This window comes from Protomyctophum parallelum (genome assembly GCF_964188405.1).
Source record: "Protomyctophum parallelum genome assembly, chromosome: 13".
Lineage (NCBI taxonomy): Eukaryota > Metazoa > Chordata > Actinopteri > Myctophiformes > Myctophidae > Protomyctophum > Protomyctophum parallelum.
Genome location: NC_139708.1, coordinates 14,090,728 through 14,115,927, shown reverse-complemented (window position 1 = coordinate 14,115,927; position 25,200 = coordinate 14,090,728). Strand labels below are relative to the sequence as shown.

Below are 25,200 nucleotides of genomic sequence, written 5' to 3'. Positions count from 1 at the left end.
TGACTCATCATTTCGAAATGAAGTTACAGCTCAGTCCTGAGTCCCTGAAATTAATTACATTACATACCAGGAATTGTAAATCGGCCTAAGTGTTCTTTGTCGAATCATGCGTTCCTAAGCAGAAGCCATGAATCTTCATCAACACCATTACAGCAATGAACAGTTCAACCAAGGTGTGCTCAGTAAAGCGCAAATCTTCGCCAGGAGGCATGTCCTTCCTCGCTCCATCTTTCTTTTTATCCGGAGCATGTGATGGCCATGTCGTGGGGTTGTGTGTGTGTGTGTATGAAAAGGCACAGCACAATGTGGGGAAAGGATATAAAGGACTGTCATTACATCATTATGGTGCAAGGATGTATTGAGACAAATCTTTGTACAGTGTACAGTACAGAGTGAAAAGTAATGTCATGTTTTTAGGACAAACATGACGTGGCAATGCTAGAACCTAAAGACCAATTCATAATCCAGACGTAGCATAGCCTACACACACCAGACTCCACTGGGGTCCGCACAAATATGTCAGAACAAAACTCCATTGTTCCGAGTGTGCTGTGCCTAGCTTTCACTTACTCTCAAATTGACATGCAAAACTTACATGACATCGCAGTGTTAAGCTGTTCTGTCTTTAGACTTGGCAAATGTAGTGTGCTGTGTGTGCTTTAAAATTGCAATTGTTCACAAACTATGACCAGACACCTTTCCCACACATCACATCTCACCAATAAGATCAACACTTCACATTATGTCCACCTGCCTGGCAGACATAATTCAACACGGCACCGTCATTGGAATGTTTCACATCACTGAAGTAGGACACTCTGGTTTAAATTGATATGACAAAATGTTGAAAACGATATGTACACACAGACCGGTAGCCTGAACCCAAAGCCAACATATACAATCCGTGAATTCTTGACCAACGGCGGAGTAAACATGTGACGGTACCGGTCTTCTATTATCAGTGGAGGGATTTCTCTTTCTCTGTAGCCTCCTGTTCCTCTCCTCTCGTAGCCAAGGCTGGTCCTTCCTTTCTCCCACCATGACCAAATAAAGTGTCCGAATTCCTCGTGTGCCTCTTCGCTCCGTGAATTGTTTATAAGACCCCCCCACATCTCGCTCCCATCTGTGTGTGTATGTGTCTGTGCGAGTGTGTCTAGTGGTTCTATATTCCACTGTTCATGGTGATTGCGTAACTTGAGTCTTTTTGACTCAGGCAGTATAGCCACAGCCTGCTTGCTATGAGGTACATCGCTATAAAGCTATTCATAATATACTAATTAATTTAAGGTCCACTTCTATTTTAATCTGATTCAGAAATTCTGATTTCTCTCACAGAAAAACCAATCTGAGAAATGAGAAAATGGCAAGAAATGTGATGATGGTGGGTAACTGTGCCCTTGAAAATAAAAATAAAATGACCAAAGACATTAGCTAATTTTAAAGTGATGATGCCAAGTTCACCATGCGCTGTTTTTCGCATCAAATGATGTTCCTGAGACAGGCGAGGGGAGGGATAGGCAGGGAGTCCTGCCGAGGCCTAGCAGGCACCCTGGGGCTCAAGGAGACTTTGGGGGCCCCTGAAATGTAGAGAGTCCTTTGGACAAGTACATTTCCCATTCACTTGTCTGGGCACAATAGTCACTTAAGTTGTCCTGAGCATGAGTACATACAAATACATTTTAAATCGACCAACTAAGTTGGTTTTGGTGAATACATTTTTTTTAAATTGAATATTAGATGAATATACTCAGTTTACAAGTTAATAGCCCTAGAATGTCTGTGATCTTACATACATTTCATGTAGGCCTATTCCAAATACACAGCCATAGATCGGTTGGCAGACTGACCTTGTAGGCATTTAAACTAGTAGCATTGTGTGTGCACTCACCCAATAATGAATTCCTAAGAGTCGTTTTTGGGAGTGGGGACTAGTTTCATATTCATTTGAAAGTTCTGGCAGAAAGCGTTAGTAAAATATCTCCATTTTTCCACACGGACGACATTCTCTCCGGCGTGGGGCCTGGAATGAGTGCAGGACTGAACATACAGTATCAAAACTTGCTTCTTTAGGAAGCACAAATGTATGTGTCCCATAAATTTGTGCTTCCCAAACACAGACTGTTCCCAAAGAAAGTTTTCATATTTTCAGTCCAGCTTTTCCTCATGGAAAAGTGGCGATATTTAACTTAACACACGTTTTCTGCCAGCACTTTCAAATGGATATGAAACTAGAGAGGACAATATCTGACTGCAGTCTTAGGAATGAATTACTGGGTTAGTACACATGCAGTGCTACACGTTTAAATGCTGACGTGACGTGGTCAGTCTGTTAACTGTGTGGATATAGGACCGATCTATGGCTGTGGATTTCGAATACATGAAATGTATGTAAGAACACAGACATTCTAGGGCTATTTACAGTATTGGAAAGGTGATTATTAGGAAAGCCAGACAATAATGCCAGACAATATTGTTGGCTGCTATGAGTGAAAAAGCAAAACCAAGAGTCACTTGTCCAACAAGTAACATTTCCATGCACTTGTCCGGAAAGATTTATTTCTTGTCCTGGACAACAGCCTTAATGTCAAGCCCTGAGGCTGAGGCAGGTTATAAACCATAGATCTTTTTTTCTTTTTTGGTGAATGTTGTGGCGGTGCATATTGACAGCAAGGGCCTTTTTGCTTTCAGTTGAGATAAAGTATATTAAACAGATACGATCAATGTACTGTAATAAAACCCTAAATATAATTTAACAAGCCAACCTGGAATGTCTGATAGTTTGCTGTGCTGTGGTGTCTGGTTTGGAGAGGGGGCTATAAATAATTGGTTGGATTTTTAATTTATTGAGGCCAAGGCTGAATGTGAGATTGAATGGGAGTTTGGATAATGTACTGTAGGGGAGCCCTCCCACTCTGTCTTTTTTTTTTAATTGTCTCATGATCTTATCTCATCTTAATATGAACAGCCTGATAGCATCCCTATTCTGGCATGTCGTACTCGTAATAGGCAAACATTCTGCAAAAATATATATATATATATATATATATATATATATATATATATATATATATATATATATATATAATCTGACTTGACTTGACTGATTTTGGCAAATAGATATCACACAAAGGGGAGAAATAGGAGGAACCAAATAAACCTCTGGTGCACCCCGGTCAACTAAGTAGGTCTGCTATATAGGGATTAAGTGGTTAAACGTTTGTTATGGTGCTTTTCGGCATGTTGTGTTTGGTGGATAAAACTCTGCTGTATGCCAATATCCCTGTGGTTACCTCCACACTCACTAGCGTTACCCTGCGCCCAACCCATCCATCATCTTTAGTTTTGCAGAGGAACAACCGCAGTGCATCTGGACTTTGTCCTCATGCACCATGGCATCAATATCAATCGATTATTCACTTTTACTGGACATTTACTGCAGGGATGCCCCTCTTCAACAGTCTGCCTGTCCATATTTCCCAGGGAAAGGTCTTGAACTGGTTTTCTCCAGTTGGCGAGAATCCACCTGCGGTTTTCATTAAGAGGCCATAGTGAAACTGTAGGTCATGATGTGGACCTCGGAATCCATATAGAAACTTCACCGCTCCAATGTTGACCTCGGACTTCATGTGAGCAGCCTGTGAATGATGTCAGTCATCTACAATGTATCTGACTCCAAATGTGTGCAAGGTTTCAGCCTGATTAGAGCCCCACTAACTTCCATTATGAAATTAATATTTAAAAAAAGTATAAAGTGGAAACCAGTTAGTGTCTGTGGTCTACTTACTGGCCATGTGCACAAAAGTTTGCGAGATTAGTTAGGAACTTCTGGTTGACAGACAGAACACACGCACAGACACATGCACGCACGCACGCACACAAGCATGCACAAAATATCAATGGTGATGTCAGAATGCATGCATGTAATTGTGAATGTTGTGGTGAGCTAAAGTCCCTTCGCCAGCTGTTCGGAGCAATTATATTCGGGTCTGTGTAAACAATGGCTTCACTGATCGATGTAAAGCCTTCCCATTGTTGCCGGGGAAAAGTGTATGATAGATAGGTTACCTATTAATCTGCAATAGTTACTCTCCTATTGTGAGTGGACAAACTTTAGCCTGCTGTCCTATCCCATCACCCCATTTGTCTGTCTGCCCCCTCTCTCCATCATATCCCCCTGCTCTGGCTCTATGCCTCTGTCACTTTCTGTCTCTTTGTTGTATCTGTCTCTCTTTCTGTCTATGTATGGCTCTGTCTCTCTTTCTGTCTATGTATCGCTCTGTCTCTCTTTCTGTCTATGTATGTCTCTGTGTCTTTTTCTGTCTACAGTATGTCTCTGTCTCTTTCTGTCTATGTATGTCTCTGTGTCTTTTTCTGTCTATGTATGTCTCTGTCTCTTTCTGTCTATGTATGTCTCTGTCTCTTTCTGTCTATGTATGTCTCTGTGTCTTTTTCTGTCTACAGTATGTCTCTGTCTATGTATGTCTCTGTGTCTCTTTCTGTCTACAGTATGTCTCTGTCTCTTTTTCTGTCTATGTATGTCTCTGTGTCTCTTTCTGTCTACAGTATGTCTCTGTCTCTTTTTCTGTCTATGTATGGCTCTGTCTCTCTTTCTGTCTATGTATTTCTCTGTCTCTTTTTCTGTCTAGTATGTCTGTCTCTTTTTCTGTATCTTTGTAATGCTCTGTCTTTGTATATCTCTGGATCTTTATATCTCTGTATCTTTGTATATCTCGTCAGGTGCTATGCACTCAGGCCAAAACACATTGTGGTAATAAATAAATTTGTGCAGTAAGTTGTCCATCTCTATTCCCTGGTGTGTGCAGTCCCTTCCTTGGAAGGTCCATCCTTTTTACAGTTTAGACGTTAAGATGACCCCAAAAGATGTTTTAAAGTGAAATATTCCTTTACCCTTAAACACTTCAATTGGCCGGGGTCCCTCGGCAGAGTAGGGGGCTCACCTCCTTTTTTCCCTCTACACCAAATATCTTATGTGAAGAGAGGAGAGGAATTACACACTGGTTTAAAACTGGATAACTATCTCATAGTTCTCAGGCTGATGTCAGGTCTACAGTAGCCACATACAGTCAAAAATATTTCAAAACAATTCCAGAACGGCTGCCACTGTGCAGCATCATATGGGTACATGCCAATGTGACAGGTAGGCCATGATGCACGCCGTGTGAATGCGATGACAAGCTGAGAGGAAATTAAGCATATACAAACCGACAGGCTTGTTTCTCACCTTTAAATAGGCCGACAACATGCCAGTTTCACACCATTTAAAGTGAAAATCAGCAATAGGCTGTTCTGAAAGGCTGATGCCAAGTTGGACTGACTCGAACAAGATCCAACTTTCCAAAATAGTCATAGCCGATCTCTGAAAGGTTTATGATAAACAATGATTATAAAAAGCAATGAGGACTAAGTAGTAACAGACTTGTGTCTCTCCAAATTAATTCTAGTTTTGGAACCTCAACATGCGTAATGTATTTCCATTTGTCATTGTTCCCTATCCTTTAAAATTCAAATGAGTTGGAAGCTGACAAAATGAAACATTATGGCATTGGGCATATACTGTGCCATTAATGAATATTGCGTAGTTTGGGTTTTGTTTGCTATGATTACTTTTCTTTTTTTTTTTAAGATATTTTTTTGCGGCTTACGCCTTTATTGATTTTTTAAGGGATAGAAAGTAGGCTGACAGGAAACGGGAGAGAGATGGGGGGATGACATGCGGTAAAGGCCGTGTCGGGTCCGGGAGTCGAACCCGCGGCACACCGCGACTGGATCACCAGTCCGGTGCCCAGACCGTTACGCTACGGCCTGGGCCTGCTATGATTACTTTAATTACTTTATTTGCATATTTATTTTTGTTTATTGGTTGTGTATGTTTAGTTTGTAGGTCCCAGTAGGACCTAGTGGCCTATAGCCTTCATCCTATATCACCTGCCCATGGGCTCAGTCCCACTTTTAGGATCATGATTTCTCAGCTATAATAACCCCTCTTCCCTTCTGTATTTTAACTCGAATATATTTTTCTACATGTTGAATTAAACTTGACACTTTTGTTACATCAGCCTCTGGTTCTGTTCATTCTGAACCTGTAGGCCTACCAAATTGGTGAACCCTGCCTAGTTCAGTTACATTGTCCAGCATATACAGTAGGCTACTAATGATATTGACTGGGTATGTTTTGGTATTTAGTTTTTTTGTCATTTTGTAATATTTCCGATAATTAATTTGTATTGAGTGGTAACCAGATGATGTGATCTATCGTATAAGGACAACTGACTAACCTAAACTAACACCTTTCACTGTTTTTCCCACCGTGCCATACATTGTATTTGGAGACTGCATGCCATGGGTTTTGCTAGATTTCTATGATTACTTTATTAATTTGCATATTTATTTTGATTTGTGTATATGTTTAGTTTGGAGGTCCCATAGGCCCTAGCCTTCTTCACCCTATATCACCTGCATGGGCTCAGTCCCACTTTTAGGATCATGATTTCCCAGCTAACCCCTCTGCCCTCTTCCCTTCTGTATTTTAACTTGAATATGTTTTGTGTTTGTATAGGATCCCTCACTCCATTTCATAATATAGACCTGCTACATCAGTACGGCAACATCAGCCCGCTAGGCTATAGGCAGTAGTAGGCCCAATTGATATGATAATGATATGATATATTACTTTATTGTCAGTTCACACTGAAATTTGTCTTGCGACACAGCAGCCAAGTATGCAGAAACACATATACAAAACACAAATAACAAGACAATTTACATACATAAAGACATGAGCAATATCCACCGCTTAGATTACTCCGTGGCTACTACATCTCCTGATTAAGCCTCAAGGTCGACTGGTAGACAAAGGACCTCTTTAGTCTGACCTTATTGTATGCTGGTACACCATATCTCCTTCCTGAAGGCAGCAACCTATACTCTCCATACAACACATGCTTAGTATTAGAGGTGATATTCCTTGCTAACCTTAGGATGCTGTTATCATAATGTGGATGTATAAAGTTTCTGAAGTTGTTGTCCAACAATTTTTGAACAAATGTTCAGTTGTTGCAGCAGTTGTGACTTTAGGGCTGCAGACAAACATCCATACCAGGTGGTACTACTGTACTGAAGAACACTCATAATAACAGAAGTGAAAAACAAAAGAGGAATCCGTCTACTAGCACCGAAGGATCTTAGACGGCGAAGGAAGTAGATTCTTTGCTTTGTTTTCTTACACACTGAATCAATCTGATCTTTCCATGACAAAAGATGGTCTATTACTACTCCTAGGTATTTGTATGAACATACCTGGTTGATCGGTTCACCATGAATAGTAATGGGGGATCTGTGTATCTCTGGTGGTGTACCAAAAACAATCTCTTCTGTCTTTTTGTGTTAATGATGAGAGCGTTGTTATCACTCCATTCAACCACCTTATTACTTGCGCAAGCAGAGCGCGCAAGTAATATTTTCGCCCGGTCTCCTTCGTCGTGACAGCTGTTCCGCCATTCGAGGCTTACGCAGAAAAACATCAAATCTGTGCCTGTGTTGCTGGACCAATGATGACGAAATGACCATATTTCTTACGTCATCATTTAGAGCTAGTCATACGTATACTATATACATAATCAGTAAAAAATAAAATAGCAAATTGTGCCTGATCTGCTGGGACCAGAGTACGTGGTGTGTATGTGTATGACTAGCTCTAAATGATGACGTAAGAAATATGGTCATTTCGTCATCATTGGTCCAGCAACACAGGCACATATTTGATGTTTTTCTGCGTAAGCCTCAAATGGCGGAACAGCTGTCACGGTTTTTGGCGCAAAGTAACCACAGTATACCGCTAATCAACTTACAACTACACACTTTATACAGTATAGAGTATAGAGTATATATGTATACATATATAGTATATGCCTATATACTATATATATACTATATATATTTCTTACGTCATCATTTAGAGCTAGTCATACGTATACTATATACATAATCAGTAAAAAATAAAATAGCAAATTGTGCCTGATCTGCTGGGACCAGAGTACGTGGTGTGTATGTGTATGACTAGCTCTTAATAATGACGTAAGAAATATGGTCATTTGTGGTCATTTGGTCCAGCAACACAGGCACAGATTTGATGTTTTTCTGCGTAAGCCTCAAATGGCGGAACAGCTGTCACGGTTTTTGACGCAAAGTAACCACAGTATACCGCTAATCAACTTACAACTACACACTTTATACAGTATAGAGTATAGAGTATATATGTATACGTATATAGTATATGCCTATATATACTATATATATTTCTTACGTCATCATTTAGAGCTAGTCATACGTATACTATATACATAATCAGTAAAAAATAAAATAGCTAATTGTGCCTGATCTGCTGGGACCAGAGTACGTGGTGTGTATGTGTATGACTAGAAAAACTAAAAAGGGATCCAGAATATATCTACAACGATAAAACAGTATTTCTTATATAGATAGAAACTTGAATCATACTTAATAATACTAGATGTTTATATGTATAAAGTAGGTAGCAAATAGTTACATCTAAACATTAATCATTTCAAACGTTCCTTCACAGAGATACTGAGATTTGACAGTTTACAGCGGTCGAAAGGACTTGCGCGCTCTGCTTGCGCACTAGTTGGCCATTTATGGCCTACTAGTGTGCAACAAGCAAGTATGCACTCGACAGAGTGCAGTTCTAGTTTACTCTGTGTTGGTGCAGTCCAGGATCACTGGAACTATCTAGGAGAGAAATCAAAACTGTATCATCTGAGTATTTTAGAATGTATTGGTCTGGTGTGTCAGTGCGACATTCAGACAGGCATTCCTCAATACGACAGCTGTCAGTATAGAGGGTGAAAAGTACAGCTGAGCTCACACAACCCTGGGGAGCACCAACATTAGTAGTTAATGCTGATGAGAGGGTTGTGTTCACTTTCACCCTCTGTACTCTGTTAGTAAGAAAATAAGCATACCAGTGAATTAAGTATGGATTCAGTTCCAACTGTACCATTTTTGACACTAGTATATCAGACTGTATTGTGTTGAAAGCTGAAGAAAAGTCTAAGAATAGCACTCTCGCATGATTCTTATTTGACTTATCTAGGTGTTTTGTAATTAAGTGGACCAGTGTGACAACAGCATCCTCTGTACCGCAACCGCAATCTGGATTCTAAATGACAGACCACCATATCAGAGAAATCATGACTATAAACAAAATGCCACAAAAATATGGGGCAAAATGTGAATCCCTTGACCCACAGAGTGGCCGAGTCCTTCAAAACCGCTCTCATAGGTGCACCTACAGACCTCCAATTCGAAACTGGCCCCTGTAAAAAAAATCAGCCAGAGTCTTATATGATGATTTCCTTTTTTCATAGTGTAGGCTATTGTTGTTCTGATTAATTGAAAATGGAGGATCCTGTCCATGATGTAAAGAAGTCTCAGTGCTTTATCATGGTTTCGTCCTCAAAGTAGCAGTTTTTGTATTGACTTCTTTTGAAATGTACCCATTCTATACGGTGAAATTCAAATTTCAATCAATATAAAAAGGGTTACGATACACCTGAGTTAAAATAATAGCTGTACAGTATAAACAATAGCTCAATAAATAAATACATAATAAAACACATAGGCCTACAGCACATTGCTACTTTATCAATCACAACTGCCAATGTCTGTCCACCGACAGTGGTCGACTGCCGTCATTCATACCACATAATCGCAGGAAATTGCAGCGCGTCACAAAATGAAAAGCATCTTTTTGAATTACCCTTAGGTGGAAAAAGTGACAGAGTGATCAAACTGTAATGCCAGAGCGGTGACATCACTCCGATGAAGAGGATTGGACGGCGGCCGCGGCCAATGGAGAACGCGCAGCTGGGAAGAGTTTAAAAAAGATTGAGAAAAGTGTCGGAAGAGTTGTTCCAAAAAAGCCCTGTGCAGGGTGAAGCTTGCATAAGTCTGCGGTGCTGCGCATTTGATTCAACTTATATCCACGGATTGGTCCGGTTTTGGTGGGATTTTTCTTTAGTTTTTGCCTGGATAAATCTCGTGGTGTAATCCATTTATTTTTTAAAGCCCCATTCCTTCCAAAGAGAAGAGAAAGACCGCAACATGTCAGGTCATTTCAGGAACGGCCCTGCCTTCGGTCTCTCTGCCGAGGTCAAGAGTAAGGTAAGATAATATTTGTATTGGGACAGGATCATTACGTTTAGATGACACTGATGAAAGAAGACATGTTCTACTGTACATCTGTCATCGCGCTGTGGCCTCAGGTCGCAGTTATCAATCACTTGCTTGAAGCGCAGAGGGAGAACGCATGTGCACCTGACGCACATAGCCTATAGCTAATGGTCGGCTGGGACTCAGCTATAGGAGGTAGGAGGGTATAAAAGTGATATTATTTATAATAGGCTACTATATATTACAAGTGTTAAAGCTATATTGTGATAATAATTATTGCCATAGGCTTAGCGTGCTTTTTCAGTATGTCCCCGACTCTCGGATCCGCACGCACGTCTTTACTAAACAGAAAATACATTTTCAGGTGGGTTCCCAATTCAGCCAATCACGAGAGAGTACCCGTACGTATCAGCTTCAATTTATAGTGTTCCAGTTCCAATTTAGTTTGGTAATTTATTTGTGTCATACTTCCAATTGCACTTGTTTAAAGTTCTCTCTCCTGATGGATAAAATTGGTATCCCGACCAGAAAATGTATTTATTGTCTAATAAAGAAAAAGAAAAAAGAGCTGGAGAGACAGTCCCATTAACATACACATAGCAATGAGAATCAGAATTATAGAGCTATAACGCTTAATTTAACACAAACAAATGCCTTTAAACAACTTATGTTATAAAAACCCTGTCTACAAATGGAACAAAATTATTACATGTGTACAATCTCAGGGTTACAGTCTTACAGACAAGGGTCAATAGGGTTTCATTTGTAAACGGGTTTCAATTATAGGCTAACCCAATATTTAAAGTCTACATAATGGCTTACTTTTTACTCATCGCAGCCAGGAAGGAGAGATGTGAGGGATATTTGCTTTGCGGACTATATCACTACAATATCACTACAATAGGTCAAACTGGATATAAATAGCAAACAGATCAAAAGAACATGAACATGTTATTAGTCATTTTTATTCAACTGAAAAGGCCACATCACAGTACATCTGTCACATAACATCTGTCATCGGCTCCATTCAATTCAAACAGAGGTTCCAGGAAGAGGTGACAACATGGACTAATTGTGGTTGGGGAGATTTTGGAAAGGCCTGGCATGCTTTGGGTGTTTCGTCACATCTTTTATACAGTAATACCATGACAGAAAACAATGTGTATGTCGAGCGAGCCTATGCATCAGAGCTGCTGACAGTAGGCTTCTTTAGTTTTCTTTTTTTCACGGTGAGAAAGGTCAACCGCAACATATTCCAGCTTAGTGACTATCTGCTGAGAGGTTCTAGTCATCCCAGTCATTGTCAGCGGGGTCTGCCAGCTTTGTTGTCTGTCATTGCCATGCACTCTGTGAAGCCTGCAGTACCTTGGATTTCAACATGGCGTCCAGAGATCCCCAGGGGCCCTTGAGGCGGTTCCAGTAGGTTTCCCCATGAAATTATTGATAGTTAGGAACCAAATATGGAGTTTTACCTGTCTGTAACTCCAAGTTCCCAGAGATAAAACTCATATCAAATTAGGGTCAAATGAGAGTATGTGGCCTGGCCCTAATGCATATGAAACTGGGGGGGGGGTCCTTGAAATTAAAAAGTTGAGACATGGCGTTAGGCCATTTTCACTTCAGAGACAGAGAGGGAAAATAGTGTAACCATATTATTACTATAATATTAGTCTTCATACCATTTGTCTTCATGATTCTAGTCTAGTCAGGGAAACTTAGCACAAGACTATACTGAAATGTATTGGCCTCATTCATTCAACAGGCTAGAACATTTTTATTCCAGTTATATTCAGTCAGTAGATATATAGTCTCTTGAGACACTCTTGACTAATGTCAAAATCTAAGGAAAAGAGGGTGCTGTTTTCCTTAATTTTTTGATGATGATGTTCTCAGATTGGTAGAATACTAACTACACCGTGTGTGTGTGTGTGTGTGTGTGTGTGTGTGTGTGTGTGTGTGTGTGTGTGTGTGTGTGTGTGTGTGTGTGTGTGTGTGTGTGTGTGTGTGTGTGTGTGTGTGTGTGTGTGTGTGTGTGTGTGTGTGTGTGTGTGTGTGTGTGTGTGTGTGTGTGTGTGTGTGTGTGTGTTTTTCTTCAGCACCAAGAGGCTTCAGATAATCTTTTGCCATGCTACTGGATACAACATGTGTCCCCAATTAAACATGAGCTAACCCTAAGGCCTTTGCGGGTCATGCTAACTAACGTAGTAGTAAAGTAAGTTCCATGATGACGTCAAGATGAAGCAGAGCAACTTGACAGGTACATCAGCCCCTCAGACCTCCTTTTAAGGAGGGCCCAGACTCACATCTCAGAGGTTGAGAAAGTGTTCCTACTCTAAACAGTTTACACTGGAGTCTAGCTCTGACAAAACCCTCACCAGAACAGAACGGAGGTGGACGTGACCATATAGAATGGACGACAGGCAGGCGCTGCCTCTGCCAGCTACGGGCTGGAATAGATGCACCCTACCGTGAATGATGAGTCGGTGGGAGTCACTGTACAATTGCACATGGGAGCAAGGCAGCAGTTACCCATTTAGAGCAGTGGAGAATTGCCATTAAAACGGCACTTGGGAGCAGTTTGGGGTCTTGGCCCATGGACTGGGCGGACCAGGGTGCGGACTAGGGACCTTCTGGTTCTCCAAGTTTTTTGGTTCAGGGCACCCATGTAAAAAACATTATTATTCATGGCACCTCTGAATTACATTTACATTTTTACTTTACAGCACCTTACATTTATGTCATATTTATGGTTACCGGTACGTAAATATGTAAACCTTGCCCCCTTATGTCACAAGGAGAACTTGAGAGAATATCTCAAGTTTCCAACAGTAGCGCTAGAGATATTACTGGTTAGTTTAGGCTCAGGCCTAAGAACCGTCCACACCATAAAGACAAGTAAGACGCGCAAACGCGGGAAGCGAACGCAGCTCGTGTGTGTGTGGTTGTGTGTGTGTGTGTGTGTGTGTGTGTGTGTGTGTGTGTGCTACAGCTGCGCCCTGTGTGTGTGTGTGTGTGCTACAGCTGCGCCCTCTGGTGGCGGGCGGGTAGTGTCACAGCGACAGACACACAGACAGACACACAGACATGAGCAGCAGGGTCTCATAGTAAGTGGCTCATTGCGTTCGCAATAACTATGACGTGAGCATCCACACTGATGAATGATATTAACGTACTGTAAACAGGTTGAACGTCAGTGATGTGTTAAACATGTGTTGAACGCAATGATGCCCTGTATATTCTGATAGATTTTGATTGGCAGATCCCAATGATATCATTCACCACTGTCGTCATTGCTAGTTGTGGTAAAATGTTTGGAATGACATATTTATAGTTATAGTTATCTATAAAGTTATCGTTCCCGTGTGGACGGCCCTTTACAGTGTGTGTTTTGGATCCCTCCATGGTGACTCCAGTAATTATGCTTCAATGAGCCTGAGTTCATTGAAGAGGTCACAATGGTTTGTTTGGCTTCTGTTTCTACTCTGAGAACAGTATTTTCCTGTGGCCGTACATTTGACTCAACTGGACTCGTAGTTGTGGCCCTTTGCCACACTATTTGAGCTCTTGCGTGGCTTTAGCTCTTATTAAACCTTTGGCTTAAAACGGAACGGTCTCGGCTCACATTCCCAAGCACTGCAGCGGAAAGGACAAACAAGGTTAAATCACTCAAAACTGGACCAGAATACCTTGGCTGGGGTGGGGTGGGGTAGGGTGGGGTGGGGTGGGGAGGGGAGTGCTGTCGCTCTTGGCTTGTCTTTATCGGACATGGTTCGCCTGAGGAGCTGGCGCACTGAAAAAAGATTCCGGAAAGTCCGGTGGGGGAGATGGAAAGCGTGAGATTGGGGGAGAGAGAGCCAAGGAAGGCAACAACACCCGAGTCTGACTAGGGTTAAAATGTTCAACACGTTTGCAAGGAAGTGTCAGGCAGCAGATGAGGGAAATCTATTGGTTGTTTTATGAAGGTTTTGGGGCAATTTAATGTATTATACTGAACTGTTGAACTTCAGTGTGTCCGAGTGTCCGAGTGTCTTACAGCTATTTTTGTCAACAGCGAAGAATCAATTAAATTGATCACACAATTGTAACCAAATTGACCTTAAAGGGAAACTAAAGGGAAAATATATGTTAATGACGTTTAGAAGATTTAAAACACTTTCCTGGGGTCTTTATGTGTGTAATATGTGGTTTTAGATATTTTTTATTTTAGCAGTGAGCCCAGTGTCTGTTGCATATAGCCCATTGCGCATGTTTCTTTCCTTCCATGGAGCACCATGAAGCAACATGGTGTCGCCCGTACGGTCTTCGCGTCTCGTCCTCTTTAGACAGTCCTTGAGTAAGACAGCCCTCCCCCTATCCACAAGGAGGAGCAGGAAGTGAGTCAAGTGTCGATGACATCAGAGACACTGCCTGGGCTTACTGCTAAAATCAAAAATATCTAAAAGCACTTACAGTGTCAAGTGACAAGTGTCCCTTTAAGGATCTGTAACTCTGAGAGCTTACAAAGGGAACTAAACAGACCCTTATGGGTCCATTTGGTTCCCTTTGTACACTCTCAGAGTTAAATGAACACTGAGGATTTTACAGTGTACATATCAAGGAAGCTGTCATCCTCTCTTATCTTCCTCCAAGTGAGTGAGCGTGAAAAAGAGGGAGACCAGCCGAACAAAGTGAGTGAAAGGGAGATGAACCGAGATAAATGGGGAGATATGGAGGAGGGAAATACAGGGATATATTAGAGAAAGGGAGAGAGCGAGATCTGGAGGGGGAAAGGGCAAGAAATATGAGGCCGAGAGGGTGAGAGAGAGAGAGAGAGAGAGGAGGTGAGTGATCCAGAGAGAGAGAGAGAGAGAGAGAGCTGTTTCTCCCAAGTTTGGTGTGATGGACTGGGAAGCTGAACGAACCCCGCTGCTTTGAATTACCTGTTTGTTTTGGCTGTCGATCTGGCAGGCCCTCTCCCAGACAGGGAGTTTAGACCCAGAATGATCAGAAAAAGGAGGGAGAGCGCAGGAGAGGGGATATGGGGGAGGAGGGGAGTTACACCACCAATTCAGAGCATTAGGACCATGTGTTTGTGCCAATAAGGAAATACATGGAGAGCAGAGAGAGCAGAAGCCTAGTGCGTTTCTGCATGCAGGAATGTCCCCTGGCCATTTATTTTTCATTTCACGTTTTTGTTTGTTTTGTTATACCCTTGATCCGATTGCCCTTTTCTTATAACTCTTTCAAAGAGAAGTGCGGCGGAATGTGGACCCTTATGAGACAAGCTCGGGTAAAACATAGTTATTATAGAGATCTAAAACTACATTTGGGCATGGAATAAGAACAATAAAAACACCATAATACTCAGTATTACTCACAAGGGATTGTGAGTGCAGGTATGTTGTTGCTTGCTGGCCTTATGAAGTAAATCCGCTCCAGTAATAGGCTACTCTTCAGTTGTGCTTCTGTAGATACCCCCCCCCCCCCCCCCCCCAGAGCAGGAACATGGTTTATATAAATGCACCAAGTCTCTGTACCTACGTGTGTATGTACGTCTGTAATACACGTAACTTGAGAACCGTTCACATTTGATACACGCGTTCCACACCACCACAGGGAGTACAGTGCCTGGGAGTACAGTGCCTGGTGTCGAGTCTGTAGGATACGCCGTTGTCCAGAACCAGCACAAAAGCCTCTGCCCGGGCTCTGGACCTGATCACCCCTATATCTCTATATACACGAGTACAACGGGTATTGCATAGCCGGGTGGGGCATGCCCGGGCTCTGGACAGGGCCCCTGCCCAGGCTCTGGACAGGGCCCCTGCCCGGGCTCTGGACAGGGCCCCTGCCCGGGCTCTGGACAGGGCCCCTGCCCGGGCTCTGGACAGGGCCCCTGCCCAGGCTCTGGACAGGGCCCAAATTAGCCAATTGATCACACCTGATAACCGCTAGATCTCCATATATGGAGCTAGCCTGTTCTGACATCACAATGGTGTTCTGACATCTGCATAGACTCAGAATATGGAGTCTCTGAGCCCCCCCACCACACATATAAAAGGTACTTTTTGGCCAGAAAGGGATTTTTTTTCACCAGAGGAAAAATATTCTGTATGAGGGTTTTCTCTTGACAATATACCGGTAGAGGGTGGAGGTAGTGGAGTAACTAAAAGTATTATTTTGTCCGGTGGAGAAATAATCCCCTTTTGGCCAAAAAGTACGTCTAATACGTGTGGTGGGGGGCTCAGAGTGCTTCCACTAAGGAAAGTAGGCTTTCTAATGACACAACCTGCCTTTGTATTGGTGAGAAGCAAAAAGGTTTTTTTTTTATTTACACTAAAGACGAGAGGCTGGTCTGCATTCATGCGAGCCCCGGAAGTCATCGGTAACATAGCTCTAAATGCAACGGCATTAGAGCTAATCCTGGTGCAGCTGGGTACAGTACAGACCTGCCGGTTGACAACCACTGCCTCAAGGTTCATAAGCGTAATATCTCCCCCGACCAAACAGGGATTATGTTTCGGGTAAACGGTTGATTTTTGCTTGGGTCTCACACATGGGAAGCTCACAGATTATTATCGTATTTATTGGGCATTCAGGGGTGTTTAAAAGTCACTCAAGCACTTTATAAAAAGGAGGAAAACAGGTTGTCCACTTGGAGCCACCGTTCAAATGGAATTTAGTTCATGGCGTCGTCATGGCAACCATCGGTTCACAGCTGGGGCATTAATGAATCCAGAAAGGTCTTGCTGTTTTGACTCTTATGGGTCCATTTCGTTTGTACACTCTCAGAGTTACATTAAAAGCGCAATACATGACTTCTTGGTGTGAATAAAACTTTAACCAAAACATTTTGAATCAATCTGTATTCTTGTGTGGTGATGGTTGGAGGTGGTGGTCTGCCAAGTCTGTTTTCCATGCTATGAAGACGTTTACATAGATCCTGTGGTCAGGTCATTACTGGTTGACAAGACATATTGCATAAAACTCACTGCCTTTCCTAATAGAATATCTGTTAAAGCTCAATGTTGTCGCTGCTTCCATGGGGTACGGCGACTGCGTTCATTGTTCAACATTAAAGTTATGGATCTTTAACACTGAGGATTTCAGTAGTGTTCTCTGTCTCTCTCTGTCTCTCTCTGTCTCTCTCTCTCTCTCTCTCTCTCTCTCTCTCTCTCTCTCTCTCTCTCTCTCTCTCTCTGTCTCTCTCTCTCTCTGTCTCTGTCTCTCTTTCAGCTTGCAGGGAAGTACGACCCACAGAAAGAGGAGGAACTGAGGCTGTGGATTCAAGATGTGACCGGCGGCAAGAGAGTTGGGGAGCCCTTCATGGACAGCCTGAAGGATGGGGTGCTGCTCTGCGAGTGAGTCAAATCCTCAGTGTTCATTTAACCCTGTAGAGTGTACAAATGGATATAAATGAACACTCACAGTACGTTTGAACAGCGGGCGACCAACGCCGAGCATCACTTGAATTTCATTGGCTATCGCCCACTATCGCCGGGCGACATCGCCCAAAGATGAATTATTTTTATATTTTCGACCAACGCCTGTTTGCCTGTTATCGTCTGGCTGTCGCCTGCTGTTAAGAAGGTTTGGAGAGATGGAGAGAGACACAGTAGCTGAGCATAGTTTTAGCCATAGACGTATACGTAAGTGTTTCCCTTTTAGGGGGGCCAGTTTCACTTCAGTGAACAGCAGTGGCCAATGAACCATAGGACGCACCGTATACAGTATACTTATATCTATTGTTTAATCCATAGGCCTTTGACTTTGTTCATTTTGTACCAATGTCTGTTGGTAATTGTATAATATTGTGCTATTGAGCATGCATGCTGTAGCTAACTAACTTTAAAATATAAAACCGTGTACTGCCTGTAATCTCTGTATTTATGGTGTTGGTATTATTATTTACCCTCAACTCAGACTCATCAATGCACTTAAGCCTGGCTCTGTGAAAAAGATCTCCAACTCCAGTCAGAACTGGCACCAGGTGAGACAATCACTCTGGAAGACATGTCATTATTAAGCTGGCGCTGCTATTGTAATGCACTTCATTAGTGTCCTATACAGAGTAAAAGTGTCAGATTTAATTTAACTTGGCGAGTGTACAAAATGCACCCATAAGGGTCGATTTGTCTCCATGTGATTTCATTAGATAAACTAACAGAGGATTGTGCTGTGTTCATTATTGTTATTAATAGCCTTCACTAACTATTATAATCAATGCACAAGTTGTATGAGCAAAATCTAATCTTGGTCCTAAAAAGATAGAGGAAGCTTAGTTCCATAAAACCAGTAAAGCCATTTTGGCCTTTTGATGAAATGTTAATGATGATGGGAAATGAATGCAAAGTGAAAAACACCACTCACAGAATTTCCATGGGGATGTGGGGTTTGTAACATCCCCTATAATTATAATTGGGCCGTAGCCCCCACATCCTCCAATAAATTAGCATGAGCAAGTTGGCTAACTTGCATGTTAAACAGCAATGCTAAACAGCAATTTTTGCACCCAGGCCCCTTGTGGCAGGAAAGCTTTTACTCCCCAAGCCCAATTAAATGTGTAAGACCATGGAAAATAGTATTTGAAAATGGGTCCAGTTAGTCCACTGTTTCAGAGAGTTGTGGGATGTTTTCTAGAGCACGTGTAACCAGAATGTAGTGCATTATCTTGGCGTGGAGGATGCATGCAGGGCTTATTTACATTCCAGACGGCAGCTGCCTTATCAAATTGAGACCCCTCTCGTCTCAGCGTGGCTCTCAGCTCCCTTTGTTCGGGACTGAAAAAGCAAATAGCACTTTTAAGGGTTTGTTAAAGGCTCTTCCCAAGAATACGCTCCGTGACATTAGCATTACTGGAATGGATGCAGCCATTCAGCAAGGGGAGGCTCAGAGACGACAACAAAAAGCAAGATCCCAGCAGAACTGCTTGGAAGATAGAGACAGTGCATGGCCGACTGTGAAACAAACCTTCACAACAATTATGATAGTTTGATGACTGTCTCTGAGTCTTGTCCATTTTTGTAAAAATTATTTACTTTATCCTTGTGTATTCACAATAGCACAATATGTCTCTCGTATTTAAAACAAAGGTCTATGTGGCTAGGATCTGCCAAGACAATAGGCTTGAATTGGAAAATTGTTCTTCGGAAATAATTCCATTTAAACACTTCTCTGCTTTTCACATTAGCTGGGAAACATTGGAAATTTCGTCCGGGCCATCACAGAGTACGGTGTGCAGGCACAAGATATTTTCGAGGCCAACGATCTGTTCGAGAACTGCAACTACACACAGGTCCAGAGTACGCTCATTGCTCTGGCTGGAATGGTGAGGACTAGAAGTGCATTCATTATGTAGTCTGTATATGGGAATGTCATTGATATCTGTGGATTGTACTGTGACTATATTTAAAAGGGATGAGATGAACTGACACAGAGTACAAATTAATTTGGGGTTCATGGAATAAAGCAAAGTAAAATCTCATGTTCTTGCTGTTCTACAAACAGCCAAACAATTGAGGAAATCACAGATTGAGACTTTAACCTTTTTGCTTTTATGACATTTCTGAGACTTGTGTCTCAGTCTATTGCTAGTTTGACCACTTGAAATAAGTATTAACCGACAATGGCAGCTCTACAAGCTCGCATGTTGCAGTGCGACATGTGATATTATAGATCTGCTATTTTCATAATAGACATGGTGGCTTTACTGGCTTCTATGAAACCCAAATGGCTGAAATCAGTCGTGGCGACTGAGAACTTTAATCCATGGGGGTTTGATTAAATGAAAGCTATTTCCACTGGATTCATGTCCGTTTCTTCATTCGTCAGGCCCAGTCCAAAGGCTTCCACTCCAACCACGACATGGGAGTAAAGTATGCCAGCCCAACCCAGCGTCGCTTCACTCCCGAGAAGCTGAAGGAGGGCCGCAACATCATTGGTCTGCAGGTCAGGACTGCAGAAGATTTCATTATCATATTAGATTATTATGTACTGTTGTCAATGTATTTTGTGTTTGCATGCAACTTTATGAACAAATGGAGCTTTGTTTACTAGACATGGTGTGTTAGTTAAAGAAGAAATTAAGACACATGCAGCTTGCAAAGTAGCTAACTTGCTAACTAGATGGTTTAATAAATAGTAGATTTGTAATGGTAGATGAACCAACTTCAAGAGTGGCCACTGGGTGATTTTTTTTTTTATTCAAGCTTCCCACAAAGTGTACTTGCATACCTAAAAAATAGTATATCTTTAAAACGGTATCAGATATACACATATGCAGCAGATAACAATTGGCTCACAGTCATACATGATGTGATGATGGGAGTGCCAGTGTGATGGGAGCTTATATTACATGGTGACGGGACTTGGCACTTCAACATCCTTACAACCTGACTGGACGGACGATTCGCTTTCACATATCCATCAATTGGCATGTGGCCATCAAACATCTTCCCCAAAAAAAACAAAAATACTATCTTCCTTGTTTTGACAGTTTGACAGTGTGACAGTTCGACATGTATTTGACTATGTTTGCAGATGGGTACCAACAAGCTGGCGAGCCAGAAGGGCATGACATCTTATGGTACGCAGCGCCACGTCTATGATTCCAAGATGGGCTTGGAAGCTCCCCTGGACCAATCTACCATCAGCCTGCAGATGGGCACCAACAAGGGGGCCAACCAGGTGAGGGAGAGCAGTTTGTCATATTTTCACTGTGGAGCAGATACCTTGTATCCATCCATATTCTTTCTAACTATAACCCTATTTTATACTTTGTCATATTACATTGTTGTGCAAAAGTAGCGACAATAGCGCATCTATAAGCAACACATTCGGAGCTTGTAGATTGGCAGTTTGTTAAATCGGTCTGTGGGTTTCATAAATATTTAAAGGTAGGTTAAGTGATATTTTTTGTTGTTAAAGTGATACGTTTTTTGTTAAAAGATTAAATCACTATATTAAAGGTATATTCAGTGATTTCACTTAATTCAAATATCACTTATTTTTTTGTTTTGTTGTGATACTCCTCCCTACTATAGAGTGTGCTGGCCATATAAGGAGTTCCTCCCTGTCCCCAGTTAACCCCTGGGGGTCAAAAAACCTTAGGTTTCGTTTTTGACTCTCTATCCTGATTGGACGAAAGGCTGGGTCCCACAGCCAAAAACGAAACCTAAGGTTTTTTGAGTGAAATCACTGAATATACCTTTAATAAAAAGCTGGAGACATTTTTTTTTACTTTTTTAACCTTTTTATCCCATGATTTTGCAACCCATTCTTTCACCCATTGTCGATTATCTAATGTAATTCTGGGCGCTACACTTCCTTTGCCAACCTGGGGAGAGCAACGGACTAACCTCATGCTTCCTTCTATGCATGAGGAGTCCAAGCCGCTTCTTTGCACCTGCCAGGGGGGAGTTTCCCCAGTTGGACGTTGAAGACTCACAATATAGAGCTATTTAACACTTATTTTAACCAAATAAAATCACTTAAACTACCTTTAACCGATGAAAAGTCACAAGGACTTGTGACTAAATAATTACTTCATCAGATCCATTGGAACCCCCCCCCCCCCCCCCACACACACACACACACACACACACGCACACGAAAATTGACGATCTACAAACTCTCATGTCTGTCTCTCTCTCTCTCTCTCTCTCTCTCTCTCTTTCTCTCACACACACAGTCTGGTATGACAGCCCCTGGCACCAGGAGGCACATCTTCGACAAGAAGCTGGACCTGGAGAGCTGTGACACCACCACTGTGTCCCTGCAGATGGGAAGCAACAAGGGCTCGTCCCAGCAGGGCATGACGTCCTACGGCCAGCCACGCCAGGTCTTCGACAACAAGTACTGTACCAAACCTACTGAGGAGGAGGCCTACTTTGACAATGGGGACAAGGCCGAGTTCGACGGCTACCAGTACTCTGACTGAAGGGAACATATCGGACTCCTTCTCCTTCCTTCCCCCTCGCGCTTTTGGCTCTTACAAACCACAACTACACCAGCTGCCACTGACGACGTGACGAGCCAGAGACCACCCAGACGTTTTTAATTGACTTGTGACCGACATAGTAGCCATCATCATCATCATCATCATCGCCGCCATTCCCCGGCTGTTTCAAGCCATTTTTCACTCTGAAGGGATTTACTGCTTGTCTTTTCTGTGAGTCAAAGAAGAACACCAACCTTAACGTCAACCTTTTCATTTAGTGGTCAACTTCTTTATCCCAAACAGTACCAAACGTGTATCTTTTTCTGAGAAATTTGATGAATTGCTACCAAATGAACCCAAAGAAAAGCATGGTTGAATATCTTACATTTTAATGATTTATTTATAGATTTGTCCGTGTTGTTTTGCTTAATTAGCTTTTATACTTGCAGTGAAATCTGAGATATATTTCTGTTGACATGCTGGCACCCCACAGTTTCATCCTTTTTGAAAGCATGAACATTAAAAGAACAGATTTTTATCGAGTGGAAGCAAATTACCAACTTGCTTAGCACTTTTAAACTAGTACATGTTCGTTCCACAGTGGACTTTTGCATTCCATTACCCCCCAGATGACACACAACAGACACCTGGGATTATTGTGTGGGGATTCCTGCAGGAAGGCGTGTAGCTTTTGTCTGTGTGCACGTACGTTACATTACGCTGGCATATTGTCTGTTGATCACATTCACGTGCCTGCCAACTCGCCACTTTACTGGACTGTTTGTCAATGGACCTTTGTGTGTTTTTCAAACATTCTTTTTGGGGAATTTGTGATTTCAGGATGTGCTTCTAGATGTTTGGCCCTATTTGGGCATGCTTACCCTTTATTCCTAAATGACTTTGCCAAACATCTTGAAAAACATGTTCAAATAGTTCGACTTGTGAGTTTATAGATCGGCTATTTGAACTATTTTATTTATATTTTTATAAATAGTAAAAAATGGCAAATAAGTTTAGGGATAAGGGGTGGTGCAAGATATAGCACATTGTGTGTTGTCCCAAAACCATTCCCAAGCCCAACAGAAATGGAGAAAAGAAAAAACACCACTATTTTTAACCCTGATTGATGCTTTGTCACAGGGTGGTGTAGCTCACATTAAATAACAATTTCAAGCAAAAAAAAAATTAAAATGCAACGTAGCATAAATTACTCCTCATATAGTGCCAAAAGTGTCCATTTTATCATAACTATTTTGTTGTGATGCATTCGTCTTTTAGGAGATAGTCCACTCACCTTGTGCCTCAGTGAACCTCAGCTTTTATATACATTGTTGCTCGGTTTGCACTTTATTTAGCATCACCTTGCATACAGAAAACGGCTTAGAACCGCAGTATGGACCCAGCTCTGTGCCTTGACAATTGCTGACATTAATCAAAATATGCAGATGAGATTATTACTGTATCTATATTTTCTTTATCATAATACCTATGTGATACTGTCAGCCCACCGAATGTCTTGAATGTAATATTATTTTAAGGTCATAAGTGCTACAAGCTGTAAATGGTAATCATTTTACCATATCAGGTGGCAAATTATGAAAGGATTCTAAAGAAGAAAGTCAGGTAGCTACAGTGTATGACCTGTCTGTCATCACAAAAATGGCCTGAATTTATTTGTTTGTTAATTGGCTTTGGACTGCAAAATAAAAAAAACATATTGCCAACCAGATTTATTTTTTCCTCCCCACAGTACTGTTGTTTGCCAAAATAGTCCTAAAGAATCCTCCATTCACAAACCTTCAACAAAGGAATTCATCACCAATATTAACTTGGAACTGTTCTGCCATCTAGTGGCTGAAGGTAAACATTGCATGCTTAACCAATTAAAGCTCTGTATACTTAACCAGAGTCCCCCATAGTTCAATACTAAGGGTGCGTACACACCTTTCCAACAGATTCCATCCAGCGCTGTACAGCATCTGTAAGTGTCATGGCCGCTCCAATGCATTCCTGATGGGAGTCACATGGTTTGACACAACATTGTGTTGTGTGCGGGGGAGGGGCGCAGTCGAAACACAGCCTAAAGCCATACAACTGCTTGTAGTCCAAAATGTGGACTACAAACCATATGACTTCCATTAGGATTGCATTGGGGCGGCCATGACACTTACAGATTCCATACAGCGCTGTACAGCATGTGCTGGAAAGGTGTGTATGCACCCTGGCCTCACTCACCTTCGCAACAGACTGATGTATGCTTGTTGTATACAAAGGGTGTGAACCGTGTGATACATCTTGCCCCAATGCATTTCCAATGGGACTAGTCACATGGTTTGACACAACATTTGTGTTGTATGAGGGGGAGGGGGGCAGTCGAAACAGCCGAAAGCCATACAACAGCTTGTAGTCCAAAATGTTGTATCAAACCATTTGACTTCCATTGAAAATGCATTGACACTTACATCTTGCTTACATCTAGCATGCATCAATGTTGTATGCTAGATTGAAAGGTGTGAGTGAGGCCTAAGCCCCCTCCTTTAAATAGCAGTTCTACAAGCAAGCAAGTTAGTAGATGTACACATGCTGGAAGAACTGCACCGATATTTTACTAAAGTAAACGTAGCAGTACATCAAAGTAGAAGTACTCTACACTCTAAATGTACTTGAGTAAAGGTACAAAAATATAAGTCCAGTATTCAACATTTACTTGAGTAAAACTACAAAAGTATTCAAAAAGCATCAAAACTTACTTAAAGCCAAAAGTAAAATAATCATTATGCAGAATGTCCCCCAAATCTTTTGAAAATGGCAGATCTACAAGCACACTCAAATAATAATAATAATAATCAAAATCTACAAAGAAACAACAAACTACAACAGGCTAACTAAAGATTTCACATAATTGTAGTGGAGTAAAAGTAAAGTACAATATTTGCCTCTGAGATGTAGTGGAGTAGAACTTCTACTCCACTACATCTCAGAGGCAAATATTCAGTACAGTACTTGAGTAATTGTACTGTATTACCTGCTACCACTGTGTTCATGTTACGTTTCCAAAATATTACGTTCCATTT

The 25,200-nt window shown here is 41.7% G+C and overlaps 1 protein-coding gene across 1 annotated transcript; it reads left to right on the top strand.

The window, feature by feature from the left end:
• Nucleotides 1-9,983: 9,983 nt before the first annotated feature.
• On the top strand, nucleotides 9,984-23,844 carry LOC310869932 (calponin-1-like). The gene is made up of 7 exons (XM_083780921.1): nucleotides 9,984-10,203; nucleotides 17,425-17,549; nucleotides 18,112-18,178; nucleotides 19,379-19,516; nucleotides 20,020-20,136; nucleotides 20,728-20,874; nucleotides 21,878-23,844. Exons 1-7 carry the CDS (start codon nucleotides 10,144-10,146, stop codon nucleotides 22,124-22,126), a joined length of 903 nt encoding a protein of 300 aa, XP_083637047.1. The 5' UTR covers nucleotides 9,984-10,143; the 3' UTR covers nucleotides 22,127-23,844.
• The last annotated feature ends 1,356 nt before the right edge of the window (nucleotides 23,845-25,200 follow it).

What these genes read in the sequence shown, in the direction of transcription:
- LOC310869932 (XM_083780921.1), top strand. Translation starts at nt 10,144, where the DNA reads ATGTCAGGTCATTTCAGGAACGGCCCTGCCTTCGGTCTCTCTGCCGAG. An exon ending in CCAGTCAGAACTGGCACCAG is followed by an intron (nt 18,179 to 19,378) that starts GTGAGACAATCA and finishes TTTTCACATTAG; the next exon opens with CTGGGAAACATTGGAAATTT. An exon ending in GCAACATCATTGGTCTGCAG is followed by an intron (nt 20,137 to 20,727) that starts GTCAGGACTGCA and finishes CTATGTTTGCAG; the next exon opens with ATGGGTACCAACAAGCTGGC.